The 23,584-nt window shown below is 41.2% G+C and overlaps 1 protein-coding gene across 1 annotated transcript in view; it reads left to right on the top strand.

The window, feature by feature from the left end:
• Positions 1-23,277, top strand: part of RNF150 (ring finger protein 150) — a 119,298-nt gene extending 96,021 nt beyond the window's left edge. The window contains exon 7 of the mRNA XM_051768149.1: positions 16,022-23,277. Within this exon, the coding sequence (XP_051624109.1) occupies positions 16,022-16,140 (119 nt within the window). The 3' untranslated portion in view covers positions 16,141-23,277. The remainder of the gene's footprint in view (positions 1-16,021) is intronic.
• Positions 23,278-23,584: the final 307 nt, after the last annotated feature.

The raw sequence follows: 23,584 nt of genomic DNA, 5'->3' as shown, positions 1-23,584 counted from the left end.
AAAAAATAAGTGGTATTTTTTCATAAGACACTAAGCAAGTCCTGCTCTTTGTTTCATTACTTACCTCCAACTCCTGCAGAATTTAGGGCACTTCAGGGATCCTTTAGGGTTGCCACAGTAACCAGGTCACTTCACCTAGAAGTGAGTTCTCACTTAATCTTTAGTAACTGGACTTCTTGTTGATCTGGATGTGGGCAATTTTAAGTGAAGATAGGGCCTGAAACTGTTGAAACTGGTAGGGCAGATGGAGAAAGTGGCTTATGAGTTTTTATAGGAAACATGAATGATCAGAAAAGAAGTAGGTAACAGGTCAAGCCCAATATCTGAGAGGAAATATCCAACTACTGGCATGAGTGTTAGAGGATTTTCTCCTGCCTCAGAGCCAGGAGAGGTGCGTAAGCCCTCACATTTAGAGATGCTGAAAATAGGACCCATGTGGATATATTCTTGCCCAGCTAGATGTCATCTTTGCCACTCCAGTGACAAGGCTGATATACTGAGGAATATACTTGGGGTGTACTCAGCACAGTGCACAGTAGCACCAGAGTTGCATTAATGAATATCCACCAAAATTAACCTTATATTGTGACTATCTTCTTCAAGAGCAAATACATTTGACTGTTCTTTTCATTGTAACTCATGTTAACATATCTGAGCCACTCAGAGAGTAGGCAAGAACATATGCAATAGAACATATGCAATAATTAAACCATATAATAATACACACAATGTCCAAAACAACTTACGTGGAGATCTCTGTGAATTTCTGCTCTATTTGCCACTCTCTGGGTCCTATAAGACAATGAAAAAACATACTCCTACAGGAAAAGTGTACAGAAAATGTGTAGAACAAGAATGCCACTGGCAGAGTCTGAATATGGAAAACACTTAACTGAAATAGCTTTATTAAATTGTAGCATCTCGGGGAGGGGAGGGGGGATCACATAAAGGAGGTTTAAAGTCTGCCAGTTCCTTACACAGGTAATTAAATAACGCAGTGTTTTCAGCTGCCAGCGTTTCTTTGAGGGGCAGCCACCCAACGTGGTGTGTCACGTATGCATGACAAACCTGACTCCAGATTTTTACCCCCATGTGCCTGGGATATTGAACTCAACTGAGGTGTTGCTAAACTTTATTGCTTCCCTGTAGTTGCCTTTTGAAAAGGTAGTGGCACCAGCAAATTGTCTTTCTGTGCATGAATAGCTGTCAGTCTGCAAGACCAAAATAGTCTCACTGAAGGAAATTTTAGAAAAATGACCCTCTGCTAACCTGCTCTGGGAGATGTAACGTGCTCCCAGCTGTGGAGTAACCTGCAGCCTAAAAGTACACTTCAAAGGAAGCAGTTTTGAGGAAAAGCTGCGATGGAAAGGTTATGTTTTTAGTTTTCACCCTCAAAAGGGCCTTGTTAAACCACTCTAATGGCTGCATATTCCACAGGGCAGAAACAATTACATGTGCTTGCAGTAATTAATTCCTTCTGTCTTGCTTTTTTTTTAATTAATCCTTCAGTTTTTGCTTGATTTTGACCAAAAAAATGCAAGTCCACTTCTCTTGTTAAAACTGAAAAGTTACTATAAATTTATATTCAGTTTCTAAAAACCCTCTTTCCAGACTAGATACATAATACAACAATTTAATCTTTTTTGTTTTCTAAAAGCTCATGAGGTCTGTCTATTGTTCTGAAACTGCCTGGGAGCCTTCTGGAAACTACTGCTTCTCAATTAGAGGAATTAAAAGTGAAGAACTTGAATAAAAAAAGAAAAGGCAAAAGGGGTTAAAACCAAACTTAATGTTAAAAGTTTTGACTCTAACTTTACAGTAGTGTTCCCAAGGAAAATCATAATGAACAGTGCAAAGGCGTTTATGTTTTCGAAGTCACATGGTTCATTTCCAGGTTTTCACAGAGCTTTTGTTACTTTTATTTTTCCAGGTATATTGGTACACAGGGTAATAACTCTCTTCTGCCTCTCCAAAGAGTGTGAATGCTTAGAAATCAAAAGAAAGTGGAACAGGAGTATGTGTTAACTAAAAAGGTTGAAACAGAGACAAAATGCTTTTAATACAGAGAAACAGTGTTTTAAAATTATTCTCTTCCAATTTGCTTCACTTTGTAGAATGTTAGGGAGGTCTTGATGGTAGTGGTGGTGGCCAAGTGACCTAATGAACATATTTTCTAGTAGAATTCCAGAGGCAGTTTGTTGAAACTAAAGTTGACCTTTCCCATCCACTGCTTTGAGAAGAAACTCTGAAAATGGATGTCTTGGCTTTGGCCTTTCTCATGTTCTCATGAGCATTTCATCAAGAGTCCCTGATAAAAACTGTGGCTTGGAGGGGATTTTCTGATGCCAGAAGTTGTTCAGTTGAAACTAGATTGTGACTGGAGGCTTATTTGAAAAGAAATGCTAAATGACCCTAGATTTGTATAGCCTAAAACCAGTCCCTATTGATGTCCCTACTGGATTTCCTACCAGCCAGACCCAGGCCTCCAAGGGCAGTTGGCCAGTGAGAAGTTATCCTGAGATGCCCTTTTGGGAGCTTTAGTGGCCTTTAGGTGAGATTGAGTTCCCTTTCAGTGTTAGCTTTGCTGGTTATCATCCTGGCTGCCCCTCTCTGGGTTTTGTCACATCTGGAATTTTGCAAGCCAGTAAATGGAGCTCACTTTTCTGTGACAAGCAAGGAAGCAAAAGGAGGTAGGTAAATGAGGAGGGAGCACGCTTGCACTCTTGCTTTAGGCTGGAGAGACAAAACTGTTGGTTTCAGATCTCAGGTCAAGAAAAACTGTGCTGCATTCTTTTTCATAAAGACTCATTTTGGACTCATTTTTAACTCAATGAGAAAGGGAGACAGGCAGGAAGGAGACACAGGATCAGAAGGAGACTCACATTAAATTGATTTGAGCTCTTTAAATCAAAATTGTCAATTTAGTTTCAGTTTTTGTAAAGGCTGATTTTTGCTTGCTTCTTACATTTTTATACATGTCTTTTCCAACAAGACTTGAATGTAGGTGGCCTGACCTGGCACATCAAAGGTTTATTTTTTAATGGGGGAAAAAAAAAAGTTGAGCTATTCCAAGATTGTCAAAGAAATGTTTCAATTAAAAGGAGATTGGCATCAACTAATTTAAAATTTCTTAAATGAACAAAAGAGATAAACAGTTGACCTCTTCCTCTATGAATGCTTTTCTTGATTGTTTTTCTGTACTCATGTATTCTCTGTATACACAGACAAGCTTGTTAGAATTTTATCTGGTGCATTAGCTCTGCTACAAGACACAGGTAACATTTTGGACAATTCTGCTCCAAACAAGCAGTGGTTCTGTATACCTCCTAGTCATATGCTAATCGTCATTTCTTGTGCTAGTGATGAGTTTTAAATGTGCTCATTTTTCTTTCCTGTAGAATGCTTTTGGTCAGATCAGAAATATTGCTAAATCCTTTAAGCAATCTGTGGAAGCATCCTCAAGGAGATGCAAAGGACATTGAACCATTTTACTTTTTGAAAAAGAAAATGTTTTTATACAGTCACTGAGTTTGGGTTTTTTTTATTTCCAAACTGATGAAAAACATCTGTACATAGACCAAGTCAATCAGGGGTTTCTGTTTAAGTTTTCAGGAAGTCTTGGTAGAGATGTTCCTGCTGGAAACTATGGGCTTCTTCTGCCTGCACAGATCAACTTTACTTTTCCTGCTAGTACTCAGTCACAGTTATATAAGATTTACAGATCCTACCAGCACTGACAATGTCATCTCCTACCTGCCAATCCAAGAATGTCAGCAGCAGTCAGTCATTTGCACCCTCTGCAAAATGCTGACCCACGGCATACAGTTGCCCAGTGGCACACAAAGACCTTCCTGGTACACAGGTCATCCAGATAGTGAGAAGTCCTCATTTTAGGAAACATTAAGTACAAAAGTTCACATTTTGCTGTTGGGGGCCATGGTCAGGTTTGCTTCTCAGTCAAACAACTGGCCACAAGTGTAGGTAGAGAACTGATAGTGAAATGTTTGAGTAGGCTGTGGGGAATATCAGAGCTGGAATAAAGCTGTTCAAAAGCTGCATAATTACACTGGAATATGAAATGTGTTTCAAGGTTTTACAGGCTTGTGAGGTTTAAGAGAAAGGAGCATTAGCAGCTGAACTCATCTGTCATCGTAGGATGTAAAAAAAAAAAAAAAAAGAAATCTCTGTGGGTTGGTGTTGCATGAAGGGTTCTTTTGAAAATCAGGTATTACAGCTTTTGACTGCCACCCATCTGTGGTTCTGCACTGGCAGAGAGATGAACTAAGTAGCTGGGGAGCTTGTGCAGTGAATGATGCTAATTGCTAGCAAATCTGAAAGGAATTATATCATGCAGCCACTACAATGGTGGAGAATAGACTCAACTACCCAGGACATCCCTTCCAGTGCAAGTCTCCTACAGCTTCCCCTTTAAGTATAGAACAATAGTCCATGTGTTAAAGATACTTTTCCACTGGAGCTATTTTGAACTGTGGTTTCTGCACTGCCTGCTCTTTTTCTTGCTATTGTTTTGAAACAACATCATCACTTAGACTCCAGAGAAGATGAAAAAGCAGAGAATAGTGAAGTATTCCAGGTTTTTTCAGTATTTTAAAGGAGGCATTTTTGTTAGCTCCAGAAGTTGGTAATAACTCATCTTGAGTGTTTGTCAGTGTTCAGTGAAGATCAAGGCTGTCCTTTCTCTGTGTGTGTATGAGGGAGGATCAGACAAAAGTACCTACCAAGAGTGTATCTGAACACAGGGCACTAGAAATTAAGTGTACATTGTTTTCAAATAGCATTAAAACTTCCTTCTGTAAGGATTCTGTGAAACTGGATGGTAAAGAAAGCTTTCCTTGCAGAATTTTTAATTTAGGGGCTTCAAAAGAGGAAGTGCATGGATACTCTAAGATGCCATAGGAAGGAGATTCAAATTACTAGAATTACATTATTTTGAAATTATCTAGAATTTATTTTTAAAAACTACTTCAATTCTAATGAAATTAAGAGATGACACTTCAGCCTGTTATTTTGCTTCATTGATAATGGACATATAAATGGCAGCAGTTGTTTCTTCTGTATGGAAAACTGGACATTCTTATTTAATTGATCAGTCTATTAGTTCTTAAATGTTTTGTGTAGACATAAAAAATGCCTTGCTAACCAGCTGAACTGTCCCCTCTGTCTGTATTTAGAAAAATGTCTTTTTACCTATGTGCCCATCTTGGAAGAAATAGTATAGCTATAGGATATGGCTGTAGTGATCTGGTCAGGTTCTTACTTTGTTTCAATATATGCATCAGACTTATCTGCAGAATACTGTACTGTTGCTGATGCCACACCTTCAAGAATCACTACATCTACAACTTGATGGAGTTTGTGAGACTGAAAAGCATGCGCTTTGCTTTTAAACTGGAGTTTTTTAGAGAGACACTGAGGCTCTGTGATTCTGGGGTTTTTTTCTGTTGTTACAAGAGCTTTATCTAGAGCTGAGTTGCACTTAGCTCAATCTTTATCTGTTGAGCTACAGTGGGTAGACAAGCCATATCCCATAACAAAAAATATAGTTAATCTGTCCAATTCAAATCAGGTTAGACAGTCCTGTAAAGTTCAGGAACATATTTTCTCCAAGTTGTGCTGTTTCTGTCCAGTATTCTCTGTTTTTATGGACTTGTGAGAACTGATCTTTAGCCTAAGCAATGTACTTTGGTCAAATGTCTCCCAGTTTTTTGGGGACGTGTACCTGACAGTCCTGTGAGCATGTGACAAGAGACTAGAAGTGGTCACATTCTGCAAGTCCACCTGTGGGACCTGGTGGAGGGGACACTGATTTCACTGTGACGTGTCAGAGGGTTAAAAAAAAAAAAAAAGGTGTAACATACAATGTTATGGTCTCTGCACATGTTTGTGGTTGTGCAGCCCTTGGGTAGCGTGCAGGATGATGGAGAGTGGAGGGATGGACGACCTTGGAATGCTATCCCAGTCTGCCCTGACTTGTCAGGCACAGTGGTCCCGCAGCTGTGTCCTGCTTCAGGCACTGGAGCAGTTGCTGCAACAGTCGAGCCCATTCTCAAGCATGCTGTTTCCTTGTACTGAACAAAAAGAAAGACTCTTTTCCCCTGAAAGTAAAAGTTACTCTGTTAAAAGTTGTATTCTGCTAATGACAGCAGTAAAACTGACTTATCAGATATGCAGGTTCCTCCAACAACCACGGTGGGATTTTTCTCTTTTGACTCCATTACTGTGGGCATTTTTTTCCATATCTAATGAGAAGACATCCCTGGGTGAAATTTTTATCATGGACATTTCTAATGGAATTCAATTTCAGCCAAGGATCACTGTCCCCAACGTGCATGGTGAGGAAGAAGATCCTAACAACAATACATCCTAATGACTTGCCCCTTTATCCTGGAAGTGCTCTGGAGATCTCAGGTGGAGACCAGTGTTAGCAGCATTGGAAAGGAAGGCAAGACCATGTGTGAGAGAGAGGGAGAGAAGATACATACACACTTCATTCAAGTAATTCCACCACTGTTGAGCTTTTCAGCCACCTCCTTGTGGTGGTGGCTCATTTTCTCATTAAATCCTCCAATATATGCAGAGGTGTTCCTGTGACATCTTTGCTCAAAGATATGTGTTGTAACTAGTGTTGAGAGTTCAGGATATGATTCCTCAGTACTGTGCTTTGCTAGTGACCTGGGATTTTTGAGACCTTATGCAATTAAAGGTATTTAAAGAGACAGATTTGAAAATCATGCACATGCTGCCATGACAAACTCAGGCAGACTAACGTGAGCTTTTCCAACCTCCTCATTTAAAATTTAACAGGAGTTGTCTTTGAAGCAAGCTGTTGTTTTCTGTTACAGCTGTGTGCATACTTGCAATTGAGGAAGCAGTTCACAGTGATTAGGCAGAAATATGGTTTTTTCTGATTGTCACTCAGAATTAATTGCCCCCGTTCAGATTTTCACTGGTTAGTAGCCACCTTGTACATGGAATAGGAGTAGGAGTATCACTCCTACTTCCTAAAGTAGGAGTGAGAAGTTTCTAACATCCCTGAAGAAAAGCTGCAGGTCCACTTCCATGTCCTAGTCTCATTCTGTGCCTTTGGTAGGTTGCTTTTCCAAGCACCAGTCGCCCCTTTTTGCATTTCCCTGAGTGCCAAAGGCAGCATTCCCATTCCACAGGAGGACCACAGTTCCGGTTACCTTTGCAGGATCCAGCTGTGCCGAAGATGTTAAAGGATCACAGGGATGGGTTACCATTTTCCCCCAGGCCATGCTGTGTGCCAACAGACCCTGCTGACCCTTGGCCACCACTGAGCAGGTGCTCTGGGACAGGCTCTTGAGTTGCCGCAGCAGGAAGGAAGGTGCCTCTGGGATGAGCATCCCTTTCCTTGTTCCTCCCAACTGGGAGCAGGTGGGGTCAGCATGGACCTGCAGTCATGAGGAGGAGCAATCTGAGATGGCTTTATGCAGCTGCTTCTGCCATGGAGTCCCCCAAGGAGAGGTCCCAGCTCTGCAGCATGACCAGAGAAAAAGGTTTTGGAAACCAATACCTTACACGGAGTCTTCTGGTTTAATATTGCTTGGGGGGATTGTGATACCTCTCCAGCATGACTGCTCTGAGGGATTTGTGTGGTGTTGGCCAGTTCATCTCTAAATCACCCCACCAAAGGATGTTTCTTCCTGATGTTTTTTAGGAACAGGACAAGAGCTGAAATTTCTCTTACCATTACACTCTTGTTCTTTCAATCCATTATGTGTCTGAGTCAGGCTGTAATTTCCTTCTTTCAGGCTTGCAGGAAGCAGAGCTGACACAGGTTTTTGAAATATAAATAATAAAGTTCAGTCACAATAGCAGTCACCAGAATAGCCCATGGAAACTGAGATGCACAGGATTAAATTGCGTGATTATACCTCTTGGATGTAAAAGTCTCTTTATCGTGACAAGCTGCCAATAGGCCACACATAGTGTATAACACATGCTGGTACATACAGCATTTAACTCTGCTTTTGTCACACACCTGCTGTCCCTTCAGAGTTTTAAATGGCTGGCAGCTTGGCTGAAGCTGTTTGCTCACTGCTCAAGGGGTGTTTGTGTCTCCACATGCTACTGGGGTCCCTCACACACCATTAACATGACAAAGCATGATTTTTTTTGTAACTTTATCACTTAATGCTCGTATTTTTGCAGTAACACCAGGGAGCCTTGGTCATTTAGCAGCTGCTAAGAAAACCAAGTAAAAAAAGCAGTCGCTGTGCCACACCTGAAGTTTTAGATGTATAACATCATGGTTACTGCAGGGACAGCTTGCAGGTGTTGAATGCAAGAGGAGGTACCTTCCCTTCCTTTCTCTTTCTGTTTCCTTCCTTCCTGCAGTTGGCTTGCCTTGTGACTGAGCTGTGCCTAGCAAAAAATTATTCCGAGGGAGTTTGCAGGCTTTTTTTTTTTTTTAAATCAACTCTCTGGCCAATCAAAGGACTAGGAGACCTGACTCAGGATGTGGCAGGAGGATGAGCTGGGGAAGGGGAGTTGGACTTCCACTACTTGGCTCTGTTGTGCTGCTGGTCCATGGAACTATGCTTCAGCTAGGTCAGAAACCAGGTCTGCATACAGAGGATTTAAATGGAAGAATAATAGAAGCGAATAATACTTGCACATGAAGTGTTTGTAGCAGTGCTTGGGACTGCACAATCATCATGATTTTAGTTCAGTCTGGGCCTAAGAGTCTTTTTTATGAGTGAATTTGGTGAAGAGTTGAATTAGACTTTTTGTTTAACATGAAATGGAAGACTTAGCGTTTCTTAGGGTCCTTAGAGTGGTATAGGAAATGACATGATCTTACTAAAAACAGACAAATTCTTTCAGATTTAAAGATCTTTGGCCATTTAACATATTCCTAAAGGTAGCTAAGGTACTTGAGTATCAAAACTGTCATGTAGCTACAGCCCCGTTCTTCAGTATTTTTTAATCTTTTCCCTTTTTATGGGAGATGTCATTTTCTGATTTTCAATCAAATATGTAAATAATTTTGCACGTTCTAAATAATAATAATAATTTCTAGCAGTCTGTACATTGAACGAAATACATTCACATTTGTTTCCAAAGCTTTCTGTGGAATCAGGAAAACATGCTGCCCTGACCAGAGGTGCATCTGGTGCAGTTTTTTGGGCACTGAGGATGGCCAGTGGTGAACGGTAAAGGAGGGTCTGCAGCAGCATTCCACTGTCCCTTTCTCCTTCCGGACAGTGGGAAGGCTTGGAGAGGGAAAGGAAAAGCAGCTTGGCAAAGGTTTAAGAGTCTGGAAGCCCTGTTGTGAAGGATATATAAAACAAAAAAGAAACCCTCTACTTTTGCAGCCAGTTGGGTCCAAGTGCTTCCATGCAATAACATCTGGTATGAGTTCTTCCCTTTTTGCTCAGCTTTCTCCAAATATGCTTGTTATGTGCTCCCTGTGTAATATATCATATGTCCTTATTTGGACAGATTTTTTTTTCCTCTTTCTTTTGGAGAAAGCATTTGGGTGCTGGTACTTTCTATGCCTGTTTATGAAAATGAGTTTATTGGTGTTGCCAGAACACAGAATGTCTCCTCGGGTAACTGGTGTTAAAGTTTATTGTTTTAAGTACATGTTCCAAATTTAGGCTTTAGAAAACTAGTTGTATTACTAATCAATAACTTCTCCATTTTGGTGCTTGACTTGAGATACAGGGGTGTGATTTCCAGAAGTGAGTACTCAGAACTGTAGCTGAAGTTCAAAGATATCCTTGGGACATACAATGCCCACATTAATGCTGTAACTGAAAAATCAGGTTTACAGTGTCTTAACTGGGCAACCAGAATCAGTGAATGTCTTGGGAAGAGTTGTGGCTCTCCCATATCAGTAGCTCATGTCTAGAATAATGATGATGATGATGATGATGATGATGATGATGTTAGCCCTTCATACTGCAGGGTGTTTGAAGACAAAAAACTATGTCTTAGGCTGTTTTCCACTAAGAGATGCTGTATGTTCTCCCAAACCATATATCCTAGAGAAAGATTAAGGGAGGAAAGTTTGTTGCCCCTTTACTCAGTAACAAGAAAAAAGAGCAAGTTTGCTTTGGGGGAGTCTCTCTAGTGTTTTATGTCATATCCAGGCCCATCTGTCACATCTCTCTACCACTTAGGGATTTGGTGCAGGTAAACACATTTTTGAAGTGTCATCTTGAATTAATCTTGCCCGGCCGTGGCATGTGGTTCTTCCCTTTGTGCTGATGCTTGGGTATTCTTTGCACTGTGTTTCAGACGTCATCTGCTTTACCCCCCGGAAGAAGCCTTGTTGCCATTAGTACATTCACAGAGCTCTGACTTGTTATTTATGGAAAAGACTGTAACCTTTTCTTCCAAAAGCAGTTACCACGCTCAAGTACTTTTTCCCCTTGCTGCTCTGATAAATCTCTCTGATGCTAGGGAACAGCAATAAAGTGTTTCCCCGGTATTTTGTTCTCAATTGTAGCCAGCCAAACTTCTTCATCTGTTTTATTAGCATCTGTACAAAAGGACTGCATTAGTAACAGGGGTTTTTATAACCCTTTCTCCTCAAGCATATTTCCTCTGCTTCTTTTGCATTAGAGATTTTATAGGCATTTTTTTCCACGTATTTTATTTTATGTTTTGTTAGTGCAGTTATGGCCCATTTCTGAAGTGTTACAAGTCTCAAGATGATATGGAAGGAATTTGAGATTTACTTATAAAATGACGCAGTGAGAAGTATGGGATGATTGAATTGAGAGCAATTTTAAGAATCAGTACTGTTTTTAAAAGAGAGGGTCTTGGTGATAAAATAAATTTAATTGGTACTGTTGTGGAAGGAGTTGCCATTTGAAGTACTAACTTCATAAGATCATGCTCTTTCTTCCTCTTAGACTATAAGCAGCAAAGTGATGCTGTGGCAAGGCTGCAGTAGGAGGAAGCAGTAAACTCTGTAATGGTAAAGTGCATTCTTGGGCAGACAAAGAGCAATAAAGGAATCTAGATATGTATCTCTCCCTCTCATAAATCAAATGTGATGAATTATGTTCTGGTTGTTCTGATATTGGAAACAAAATCAAAATAGCACTGCTTGCACTGGCAGTTCACTGCAGCTTCAAGCTGAGCAGAATGTGTTTTGATAAAGGGCCTTTAATGACTTTGGATATATTTTCTATCAGGTCGTCGAAGCTGTAGAAGATGGGTCACATTTCTGGTTTCTTCTGAAGCAAAATCCTTCTAGACACATCTGAATGTTTTTTTAATAGAAATGAGCCCCAGACTGGGTTCATGCTAACACAGGCATTTTAGATATTTGTCTAGATCTGAGAGCATAACTGTCACTAGGGATTTGATGTTTTGGTTTAATTCTATCTCCAGAAACTGAAGAGTTCTGAAATAAGGTATATTTCACAATAGTGAGTGTGTGAAATGAGCAGTGAAATCAAGTCCAAATTTTGCTGTATATTTATTGTCAAAACAAGGTTTTAGTCAGTCCCACTTTTCTACTAGTTAATGATGAAATAACAACAGATAAATTTTGCACAGTATTTCATTATATGAAAAAAAATCAATAGTTAGTCATTTCACCTCTAAACTGGGCATCTACATCTACCATCAAGAACAGAAGACCCGAGCAAAGCAGGACCCATTTCTTATGCTAAATGCTCAACTTTTCAGCAACACAAATAGGTCACACCTCAGTCAGCAGCACAGTAGCAGCTTTTTCTTACCCTCTGATTCCTGTCCCTGTCATAAGATTAAGAAAACCACGAGCAACTGCACTGCTCTCTGCAAAGTTCAGTTGCGTGCGGAGCAGGACTGAGGATGCTGGATTAGGTCATGGAGGGCTGATAATAAATGAGGCAAGGGAGACTGACTCTGAGCTGAATAGGTTATTGCTGTGACCCGTGTCTTTAATCCACAAGAATAGGAGTTTGCTGGCTTTAGTTACACTTTCAGTAGATGAATTACACACTCGGTGGCAGTTCTCATCTTCTTATGCCCAAATGGGTGTAATAGCAAAGGTCCAGAGAAGGAAAAAAGTGCCATCTTAGACAATCCTTATATATCTTCAATGCTGAGAAGCTTTTGTTGTGTAGTTACAGAATCACAGAATCAACTAGGTTAGAAAATATCTTAACTGGTGTCCATGCCTGTATGCTTACCTTTGCATGGCAGAGGAATGTTTTTTTCACTCACTGTTGAGTGCTTAGCTCCCTCACAAGCCTCTTGCAAACAGTATCAAATTCTTAGAAACCCATAGTCTGACCTCTTTCTTTTGGAATATTTATTAGTGTACGACGGCTACAGAGTTACTCCAAGAGTTGGGAGTAGCAGCAGCTACTTATTATAGTAAATAACTATTACTAGTGTGCAGTCTTACTGTGTTTAAAGCACCAGAGTAACTAGCTGTTGTCATCCTTGTTTGATTGCAATAATATTCAAATGTAAACATCAATTGATCAGCTTTTCAAGAAGTAAGGGCTGTACTGCTGTTATGTAGGGAGGTTCCAAATCCATGGTGATATTCTGCCTGCACTGACATCATTAAATTTAAAGTAATATTGGCTAGAGAAGGGATTTGGTTTATTTCATCTCTCAAACGAATGTGTGTCAGGAAATATAAGTGAGTGGAAAAAGTCTGTCTGGACAGGCAGCATACTGTGGTGTATTGCATTTCACTGACATGGGAGGAATGTGGCAGTGAGGTCTATAGTTCCCTGCTGTAGGCACCAGCACTCAGGCTGAAAAGCAGCTTGGGATGTGCCTTTTGCTTCATTAAGCAAAAGGCTTTATGCCTGTGGCATGAAGTGCTGTAAAATACGGTGGAAGTATGTATTATAGTGTGTGTTGTTAGACAGGATTGCCAATCTCAAGCATCTAAAATCAAAATTCAGATATTCCAACATAAAATCTGTCTAGAAATTAGAGATTTGTTTCCTTTTTGCTTCTTAAGCTTCATTTATTTTTAAGTGAAAGCTGAGATCTTCACTGAAAGTTGAGATCTTCACCTGACTTCAGGTCTTTAAGAAAAACAGCAGATTAGAAAAAACTTGCAAAAAGGTCATAAAATTAGTTAATGGCAAGTCAGGCATCTTCTGGAGAAGCTATGTGATTGTATAAGCTTTGTCATTGTAAATAGGATCTAAAAACCAGAGGTGCAAAATGCAGGCTAAGCTCCTGGCACTTGCAGTATAGTTGAGGTTTGCTTACCTTTAACAAATAACAGTAACTCTGCTGGCTCACATTATTGAGAAGCCAGCCAAAAAAAAAAATAGCAAAACCAAAAAACAAACCAGCAGAGTCTAGCAAGCCTGTGTTGTGTGGGGGAGCCACGGTGAGGCAGTTTGCAGACCTTGCAGTTCCCTACAGCTGATCTGTGTCTGCTGTAACTTCTGCAGCCCCCCAGAGTTTCATCCTGTGTGTGTTGGGGTCGGTCAGTAGTAGGACTCCTGTTTACGGGAGCCAGCAGGTGATGCTGAGGGATGCATTCATTTCCTTGTGTTGTCTACATCTTCCAAAGAAATGTTGGTGCAGATGCCTTCCCCAGAATGGAAGTTGTAAGCATAGGGATGTCCTGGTTGTTCTCCCCACTCTGCTGAGATGGCTGGCTGTAGCTTTAGGGATTTGAACTGCTGCAGTGTTAGCAAGCATGGAAGGTGGAGTGTTCCTGTTTCTAGGTTCTTTCACATGGAGTGTTCCTGTTTCTAGGCTCTTTCACAGTGCTGGAAAAGCAATGCCAGAGCATAGGCATGGGCATTTTTAGGATCTTTTATTCATTGTTCCTGCCGACCTGCACTGCAGTTGAAAAGAAGACAAACTACAAAGCCCACACTTTGCAAAGGCTGAGATCCAAGAATTTGAATAATTGTTTAGGATTTTTAATGTAAAACTAAAGTTTGCTGATTTGGAAATGGGGTGCTCCTATATCCTGATCCAGCATTTGCAAATCTGCTTTTGTTCTGTCTTAGTGTCTTGGACTCAGTTGAGATCTTTTCTGCTATGCAGCCCTGGAGGAAACAACAATTCTTGAAATAACATTTCAGCACCATAAACACTTCTCATTTGACATTTTGACATTTGCTGTTGGCAGCTCCACCTGCCTCTTGAGTGTGCATCTGGCTGTCACCATTCAGCCAGGCCTTTTTTCCTGCCCAGCCAGTTCAGATAGAAATCACTTTGGCTCTCAAGAGTGCTCCGAGTGGCTGTTTAACATGGCTAAGCCTCAGGAACTCTGTCCTGCAAATATAAACTTGCTCTTAGATCAACATTTAAAGCATAATTTTCATTGTTTTTAAGAATCCTATTAGTTATAGAGGAATGATAAATAATCCAGTGGTCTGGAACCACATTATTCTGGCTCAGGGGGCTGTTACCACTACACATGATGCTTTAGGTGTTGGAGGTGTATGAGATGCACTGTTGTACTCTAGGATCCAGCAGTTCACCTAAAGGTTCAGTGCAGTTGAGCCCAGTGAAGTCTGCAGGATGTATCATTCAGTGGAAACATAGTCAGAAGTCAGTAGAAATGTTTACTACTGTCATATTGAAAGGCGAAAAAAGATACAGATGTAGAGATGTTGTATGCATTAATTATTTAACCTGCAATCAAGAAAGTATAAAAATAATCCGGGGTGAAAACTGGGAAGAATTGTAAAGGAAAGCACTGGTTCTTTCAGTTTGAATAATGCAGACCCCATTCAAGCTTTCTCTGCAGAACATGATGTCTAATCCCAGCACAACTAAACACATGTGGGGTTTTTTTTCTCTGAAACAGATTTACAAATCATGCAGCTCTTGTGAGGTGACTAATTCTGCTCACTTAGCTTGAAGTGAATAAACTTTGAGGAGTTATTATTACTAGCTCACTGTAATGTTTTTTACCTATTAATTCGTAGATATTCAATTTTCAGACTTTTTAGTATCAATCAGGCTCTGCTTCTATTGTCTGAAAAATAAAATATGTAAAGGAAAAACTGCACCAGATTTAAAAACATTATATTGTTACAGTATAAATACCATAACTGTAATTAAACCACTTGAAAATAGGAACCATCAGCTTTTTCTCTCAGGGATTCAGCCACCTATGGGGGTTCTGAGCCTTTTAAAATCTCCCTAGAGTTCCAGTGTGCTTTGCTTCTACTGATCGTTCTTGAAAGAAAATTAGTTTTTAGTCCTTTAGAATCTGTTGGCTTTATCTGCTACTAAATATACACATAATAAGTGCTGTGGGATCAAAACAAAAGCAAGTTGCTCTTCCTGCGCTCGTAATTTTGATGGGATTTGCAGTTTGGCAGAAGTCAGTAATATGACTCAGTGTGTTTGGGGTCATGGTGTATTAAGGGACATCCCTTTGGCCTGGTTCAAGAACCTGCAAGGTATCTTCAAATCAGAGGAAAGAGTGAATATGAAAGAGACTGGAAAAGGATGAGAGGGGGCACTTGAGAAGGCAGGTAGCCTGGTCCAAAATCCTGAGGCAGAACTAACGACGCCTGTGTTGCTCCTTCCAGATGTTAGCCTAGCACCTGCTTAAAATTGTCTGCTAACAGAGCTTCTGTCACCTGATGAGGGTTTAGGCAGATTTTTTCCTGTTAGGAATGTTTTTCTGATGACTAACTTGCTCCATCAGGTGCCTGTGACTTTAACTTTCTGCCTTTGTGGAGAGAGAAGATGATGCCAAGTTAAAGAAGTGAAAGGGGATGGGGAGGGAAATGCTCAGGTTATGAGAGGAAGGTCATGAAAGACCTGGACAGAAAGCCCTGGGGGGATTAAGAGGAGATAAAAGTGTTACCCATACGAGCTCCTTGTCATCATATTTCTCACTATGATGGCTTGAACTTTGTGATATTTCTGGAATGTTTTAGACAGATATCAAATAAGAGCAAAGTTTCAACTCTAAGCACAACCTTTGGGGGGGGGAAACTTCTGGGTTCCACCTGCAGAACTAAAAATTTGTAATACATTAACAGAAAGACGTGACATTTTCCTGTCTTTTCTACCCTCACAGATGAACAGGAGCCAGCAGTCAGCAGTGATTCAGATATTTCATTGATTATGGCAATGGAGGTTGGACTGTCCGATGTGGAGCTTTCCACTGATCAAGACTGCGAAGAGGTGAAATCTTGAAAAACAAACAGAGATCCAACACCAAACTACAGGGGAGGGTCACAGGGAGGGACCGAGTCAGCTTTCTAGGATTTGGACCAGTCATGCACATGCCTCCAGAGCACTGTCACTCCTGCACACTCCATTCTGAGATGGTCACGAAAAGCAATAGCAACAGTTGTGTCTGCCTGGATGCGGTTTCATCATCTACATACCCTCGTTTGGTTCACACGGGAGATGAACACTTCCAGTTTACCCACGTGCTTGAGAGCAGTCATGGAACTCTTCAGTGGCTCGTAAATACGCAACTGAAATGACAGCTTGAGTGTTTTCTACACTTGTTCAATTGAGTTTTTGTTGGGTTTTTTTTTTGAAAAGACATACGTTTTGTTTGTTCGTTTGTTTGTTTATAGTTTGTTATGGATAGGCACTCTGTTCGTGTTGACTGACCCCAGCTTTTTCAAGAGTTCAGTCCAGAAATCTGAATTCCCATTTGCAGGTCACTTCATAATCTGACCAGGATTTATCATTGCCTTGTTGTTTCTGTATGAAGGTACGCATGGCTTCACAAGGACAGTGCACCTGCACCCTGCATTAATGTGAAGCCTGCTTTCATGAAGTGGAAGGCTTGGAAATGGTGTATTCTGAAGGTCTTTATTTGTAAGAGAGCTCTGAATTAACAGAGATTGCTGAGATTTGAGTTAAAACTGCATTATGTTGTCTTTTACATAGAACTCTGTCCTAGAGAAGTATCGTACAGCTTAAAGGAGAGAAAGAAAAGCTCAAAGCATCAATCCGTCTGTGTAGTCCTGTGCTATATTTTATGCTGTTAGCAGCTGTCAGTACATTAGTGGCCTTCCTTCAAGTCAATTCAGTAGCTGGAAAAAAAAGATCTGGTCTAACATCATGTCTTTTCTTAGTTTTACAGACCAAAGTCAAATCACTGAGCTAAAGGAGTGTCTGAGGGGTTTCCAGAGGCTGCTCGTTAACAGCTCTGTATTACACAGGTGACAATATTCTTAAAAAGGGTCTGGAGATGCTGCTGTCAGTGTCAGAAATTGCTAATGAAGCAAGAGGCAGCTGGCTGAAATGTTTAACTCCTGATTTGTTTTGGGTCTTTTTCCTTAGTGCATTTCACTTCTTACGTTTTGACAGCAGGTTTTGTCTGCTTGTTATCCAGCACAAGAGTTCAGGTGGTTTGTTGCCCTCCAGAGTCAACGCTCTTGGAAGCATACTGGAGTACTTGCAATTTCTGTATAGGTAGATATACCAAAATATTTTGGGAAGGGACTTTGGGGAGGGAATTTGAAAATGAAAAGAACTAACATAAGTCAAAACACCTAAATAATAACGACCTGACATAATCATTTAGTTCATCCTGAGCTCTTCTTTCCAGGTAAAAGCTTATTGTTATTTGTTCAGTGCATGATCTGGTTTTTCAGTCGAAATACTCAACTGTGGAGAAGCATTTTTGGCTTACTGTTACACAAGAGTACATGGTTTCTGCTAAGAGTCAAATGATTTGAATCACATTACTGCCTCCTGAGTAAGTCCACAAAATCAACAATTCATCTTACATCGAAATTCCATGGAGGTCAAACATTTTGACTTGATGGTGTCATGGCAACATCTCAAAATGCAACTCTTGGGACTCTTGCTGCATTTAATCTCCTTGTGGACTTACTTGTTAGATGGGGAAAACAACTTCCAGCAAAAAATTGTGTTTGTCAGATCTTCAGGAACAAATGTGTTTAGAACTATCCCTAAAATTTTAGTTGACTTGCTTCTTTAGTACAGGAAGAAGAAAAATTATTCTCCATCCTTTTTGGTCCATTTAGAACTCAGTTCATTTTATAGCTTAATTACTGCCAGGTAATCTTGAGGCAAAGGCTTAAACTGAAATAGGCCAGGTTTAGATTAGTTATTAGGAATAAATTATTACTGTGAGGGCAGTGAGGCACTAGAACAGATTGCTGAGAGAAGCTGTGGATGCCCCATGCTTGGAAGTGTGCTAGGCCAGATTGAATGGAGCTTCGAGCAACCTGGTCTGGCAGGGGAGTTGGAACAAGATGATCTTTAAAGTCCCTTCCAACCCAAACTATTCTGTGATTCTATGAAAAAGATCCAGAAATGTGCTGTTACATCTTTAGAAGCCATATGAATGAAAATCTCAGTTGAAGACATACAGGCAGCTGGAAATCTTCTTGGCTAAAAAAGAAAGTTAGAGATCATTCCAGAAGGTGCAGCTAGGTCAGTCTTGACAATATTTGTGGTTGTGTAATCTTATTTTCTTTATTCTTTAATGTCTTTTCTGTTCCTTGCTTCGGTGGAAAAGACCTGACGCATCAATGCTGATATTGACCCCTGCACAAGAGAGTTTGCACAAGGTACTGCATCAGCTCCACTTAAGGCTCTGGAAATAATGCTGAAATGGGATTTAAGTGGTGCTTACACCAAATACTGACACAGGAATGAAATTCATCTCAGATGACTGCAGGGGAAGGAGTGAAGCTGCTTATACCCAATCAGGGCTCCCTATAGAAAGTACAAGCACTGGTACAGTTTCTTCTCCAGCGCTGGAGCCTGGGTGCTACATGTCACAGGAACATCACGAACACGGTGTCCGAGTTGTCAGTAATCCTTTCACATACACCCACTGTAGCTCAGCACACAGACTAAAAGCTCCTGGCCAAACTGTTTGGGTTTCACAGGAGCTGTTGCAAAGTCTTAACTCTAAACTGAGTCAAGTTAATCTCAATGGATAGATTGACCAATTAGCTGTTGCCATAGCGGAGCCACCCACAGCACAGCAGAGGAAAAAGAGGTCTGTGGAAAAGCAAGGCAGGAGGTGAAACTCCCAGCTGATAGCAAGCAGTGTCCTTTGTGCAGCAAAATCATAAAAGGGAGCCGTGCTCAAAGAGGCATCACAGAGATGGTAACTGAGACCCTGCCCATATTTCTGGGAGTTAATGAAGGATTTTCTAGAGGGTTCATGCTGTGCACACTCTTTTCCTAAGTATCCTGTACTAGATCTGGTCTCTCAGCATCCACGGGTGGCCACTGGCAGAGGCAGGGTGTCAGGCTGGGTGAGATCTTTTGACATATTGCCATATACTGTGGTCTTTCAGAAGAAACATCCCAACAAATCTGGGTCAGGAGTCTTTCTGCTTTTGTTTTTTAAGTTCTGCCTGCAGTTTCACTCAGGGAAGATGTCTTTCTGTCCCTCTCCTCAAGTGTTCTGCAGCTCTGAGCACTGTTAAGTGATAATGAGTGCAAAGCCAGGTTACACATTACTGAAGCCTGAACTTAGGAAAGCACTTAAGTAAATGTTCTATTCCGTCCTTCTATAAAAAAGCACTTATGACTAATTTTGGACTTGTACCGAAATCACATTATTTTCAGCAGGTCTTCTATGAGCATAATTAAGCCTCTGTGTCAAATGGAAACATTCTCCTAAAGCAGGACCTGGCTGACAATATTCTTTGTACCTAAAAACTGTGAACTGCCTTGGGAATTCGAGGTGCTTTATAAATATTAAGACCTCCCCTGATGTATGTTAGTAACATGTTTGAAGGCCTTAATTCTGCATACCTGCATGCCCATGCACATTTTCGCTTACATGAGTGTCTCCACTGAGATTCCTCACAGGGTAAAATTAAACCTCCAGATTTGCAGCTTTGGACATGGTTAGTCCCATCCTGACCATTGTGTGAGTCCTGCTAAGCTTCGGCTTTTAATACGTGGGATTCAAGGGAAAGCAGCCTTTAGAAGGCAGCCAGGAAAAAACAAAATCCTCTGGTGCCCTCTGACAGAACAAGTGCTCACAGATATAATTCTGCAGGGCTGGTGCCATGACTGGGTGGGGGTGGCACCTCCTGCACAGGACCAGTGGGCAGGGGACTGTGTGGCTCTCAGGGAAAGGCACTCTTGTCATTAAGCTGATCCTGTGTCTCTCCCAGCAATTCCTGTCCTGTCATCTGAGGCTTTTTTCTCTTCTTTATCATGAGCAAGTGGTAGGGGGGAGAAGACTTTGCCTTAGTGAGGCTCATCATCCCTCGGGCTGGGTTGCAGGATGAAACTTGGTCAGATAGATTTGGATTTTCTTGGGTTGCACTAAGCTGCCTTCCCAAAGGTCTGTTCAATAGGTAGGATGCATAAAAAGTTATATGGGCAGAATTTTGCACTCACAAATGACCTAATGTGTGCATGCAGATGTGCAAGGCACCGGGTCTCCATCCCCTCCCCACAGCTGATCGATTGTGGTGGGGATACAGATCTGGCACTTTCGGGGTTGTTTTATTCTCTGACTGCTTTAGAGCCTCAAAATCAGGATCACAACAATCACAGGACTGCAGTTCATTCTTTAAGCACTCTACAGAATTAAATTGCCATGTATGCATATAAAAGTGCATTGATATGGGTATGGAAACTGTAGTGTAGTGAAAACAGAAGCAGCTGTCATTTTTAGACCTTTTATTTGAGGGAGATTGTGGCACTAAAGAAAAGGGTCTATAGAGGCAATCTGGAAATATACATTATTGAAATCACATGTGATAAGTGGTCCCTTGGATCTCACTAATGACCTCTGGATCAAATCCTGAGGAAGTCATTGCAAGAAGGGCATTGCTGTTGGGGTGCATCCGTTTTGCCAGACTAAAATGGCAGAGAAATCCAGCCAGTTCCTTCCCAGCCCCTCTCACAAATGTTTGCCCCAGCATGAGCCTGTGTTGCAGGGGAAGGAGAACGTGGGATCAAACTGGCACGGTGCTGCTTCCTCTCTTTGTGTTTCATGCTGCCGGAATCTCTTGCAGCAGATCAGAGGAGGGAAAGGAGCTGGCCCCAAGTTCAGCTCCAGGGCTTAAAAAAAGGCAGGCCAGGGGCTTTCAGCACGTTCAGGGCAGCCAAGCTTCTTCATGGCCAGCGCTGACCGGGAGCACGGCTTTGTTGAGGAACACTGAGCCCATATGGACTCCTCTGTTTTATAGATGCAAAATGTGAGGGTGTGTGTGCGTGACAGCAGTGACTCAGCTTGGTTAGCACAAGCAGCAAAACACATTGTCACAAAATATCTTAGGGGTGGTGAGGGAAAATGAGGTTGGAGGTGTTGTTTTCACAGACTTTTTAAATGGGGACAATTGATCCAAAACAAGCACTTCTTTTAATTTCCCAAGCTGTTACCTGAACTAATTGATAGTTTTCGCAGAAAGAGGAATGCCAGATGGACTTTTGAGTTGGGATTTGTTTGTGGAGCAGATGGCAGCTGCAGGCTGGGGCAGCGAGGGAGGGCGAGGGCAAAGGCTGCCCCTCTGCCGCGCCGCTCCCCCCGCTGGGCTGGACACCCGCTTGGTCCCTTTATCTTTCCATTTCTTTTTCAACGGAAAAAAACCTTCTGAGCAGGAGCTGTATTTCAAAGGGAGAAATAGAGAAGAAAGATGAATGAAATATGTTGTGGATTTTGAATGAAAAGCCGACGGATTAATTTTCCATCTGAAATTAATCTTGTTTCTCTCAAGTATTTTAATTGTGAATTGGTGGAAGTTATTTCTTTCTGTAGGGAATGGAAAAGAAGTAAGGACAGGGGAAAAAAAGGAGAAACAGCATTTTCAGCATTTTCCCTTTCTTGTTTATTTCCTGATTCTTCGGTTCTGTGTAGCATTAAAAACAATAGCCAGATCAAGATGCTTGTTTGCTCTGAATGTATACAGTTATTTCAGATGTCGACTATCTAAATGTTTTTTATGTGTATGTAATGCCATCCTCACTTCTTGTTTCATGTTATGAACCTGAAATGACTGTACCATTTTATAATTAGAAATGTAAAGAGGGGATAGTGGGTGGGAGGGTCTGTTATTTTTATACCAAGATGTTCCTTGTATTTAGTGAACATTTAAAATGGTTTTGTACTTGTCAAAATATACATTCCATCCATTTCCAGAAGAGGATTATTTCTATTTAGAGTAGTTTATAAGCAAACCAAAAAAATGTGGCATCCCACTTGTATGCAGTTAAGAACAGAGCAGCAGTATCCTGGTTTTCAGTGATGGCTACAAAGCTTTTTCCAGCCATGTCTCTTCTCACACGCAGCGGAGCTGTACCAGCAAATGCCAATGTTATAAAGGGAAGAAAAATCCCAAATGAAATAAACACCATATGGATCAGTGCACAGCTTACTGAAATAATTTCCAGTTCGGAGACAATGGTCCGTCCCAGTGAAATTCTCTAAAGTAATCAGTCCTGCTCTGGACAGCAGGAGCGGATTTACTGGGAGGCTTCATCCCCCTTTCTCTGCCTAGCAGGGCCACCAGCCCCAGCAAGCCAGGGGGACACAGGGTTGTCACGATACAGGGTTGTCACGATACAATGTTGTCACACTCCGAGGCGGCTCCTTCAGGATGGGAGCTGGTGTTTGACTGAAGTTGTGCTGGTGAGGCAGTTGCTTTCTGCAGGCTGATCACACTGGGTTTCATCTCCACATTAAAGAAAAAAAAAACCAACTTCCTTTGTCCAGACAGCTGCACTTTGGTTTGGGAAACACCTACCAAAAGGCCATGGCAAAGTCACACAGTGGCGTTTGCATGGGCCATTCTTTTTCTTGTAGTTGGCTTTTTTTTTCCACCCCTATCCCTCTGCTACCTGTGACTTGCTGCCAAAACTGTGCAGTAGCAGTTTGTGAAGCATTTTTTTGCCTTTTTTCCCCTAGCATTACTTTCTGTACAGTCTTGCAAATATACTTGCAACTCTTCGCTGATATTTTATAATGTGTACATCTTCCTCTCCAATGCACTTTATCTCTCTTGAAAAATGTGGGAGTCAGAGAACTACCATCTTAAAGGGATTTGCCTGAAATCATGAGACACACACTTTATTTTTTTGTTTCCTTCTTGCTTTGTTAGATACTGTAAATGCTAAAGAGCATGGACAGTGACTCAGCTGGGGGAAGTACCGAAATGTTGAGGCTAATACTTGGAAGCATTATTCAGTAGTACAACATGGCTATTTTTGTTATATAGAGGATTATAAGGTAAATATGTGAGACTGTGTTATTATGTACTAGTAAACTATTGCAACTCTCAAAGTTAAGATGGTGAATTCCAAGGAATTTTATTGCAAGTTTTTTAATAAAATGATTCTGATTACTGTGTCGTACGTATTTTCTAACAGACTGTGTAAGACTGGAATTTCCCAATGTGTGAAACTTGTGGATTGCTTCTTCTTGAATTCCCCCGCTGCAGACTTTGGCATCCACAGGAGGCAGAAGGTACAGTGGGAAGGGACCTGAGTGACAGCCTGGCCTTCGTGCCACCAGCTCTTGTCCCCTCTATCCTTCAGCTGCTTCTGATCAGAAAGCAGCGGCTGTGCGAGAGATAAATGCCTCTGCTACCCCAAGGGAGAGCTGCAGCCTTAGCCCAGACACTGGGCATGATGTGTTAAAACAGCTTTAAAAGATGACTGCTCAGTGGGAATT

This window comes from Manacus candei, unplaced genomic scaffold (assembly GCF_025592945.1).
Source record: "Manacus candei isolate 608988 ecotype Guabito, Panama unplaced genomic scaffold, ASM2559294v1 h1tg000092l, whole genome shotgun sequence".
In the NCBI taxonomy this organism is placed as follows: domain Eukaryota; kingdom Metazoa; phylum Chordata; class Aves; order Passeriformes; family Pipridae; genus Manacus; species Manacus candei.
Note: the sequence above shows the minus strand (reverse complement) of the source record. Positions and strands in the feature narration are given on the sequence as shown.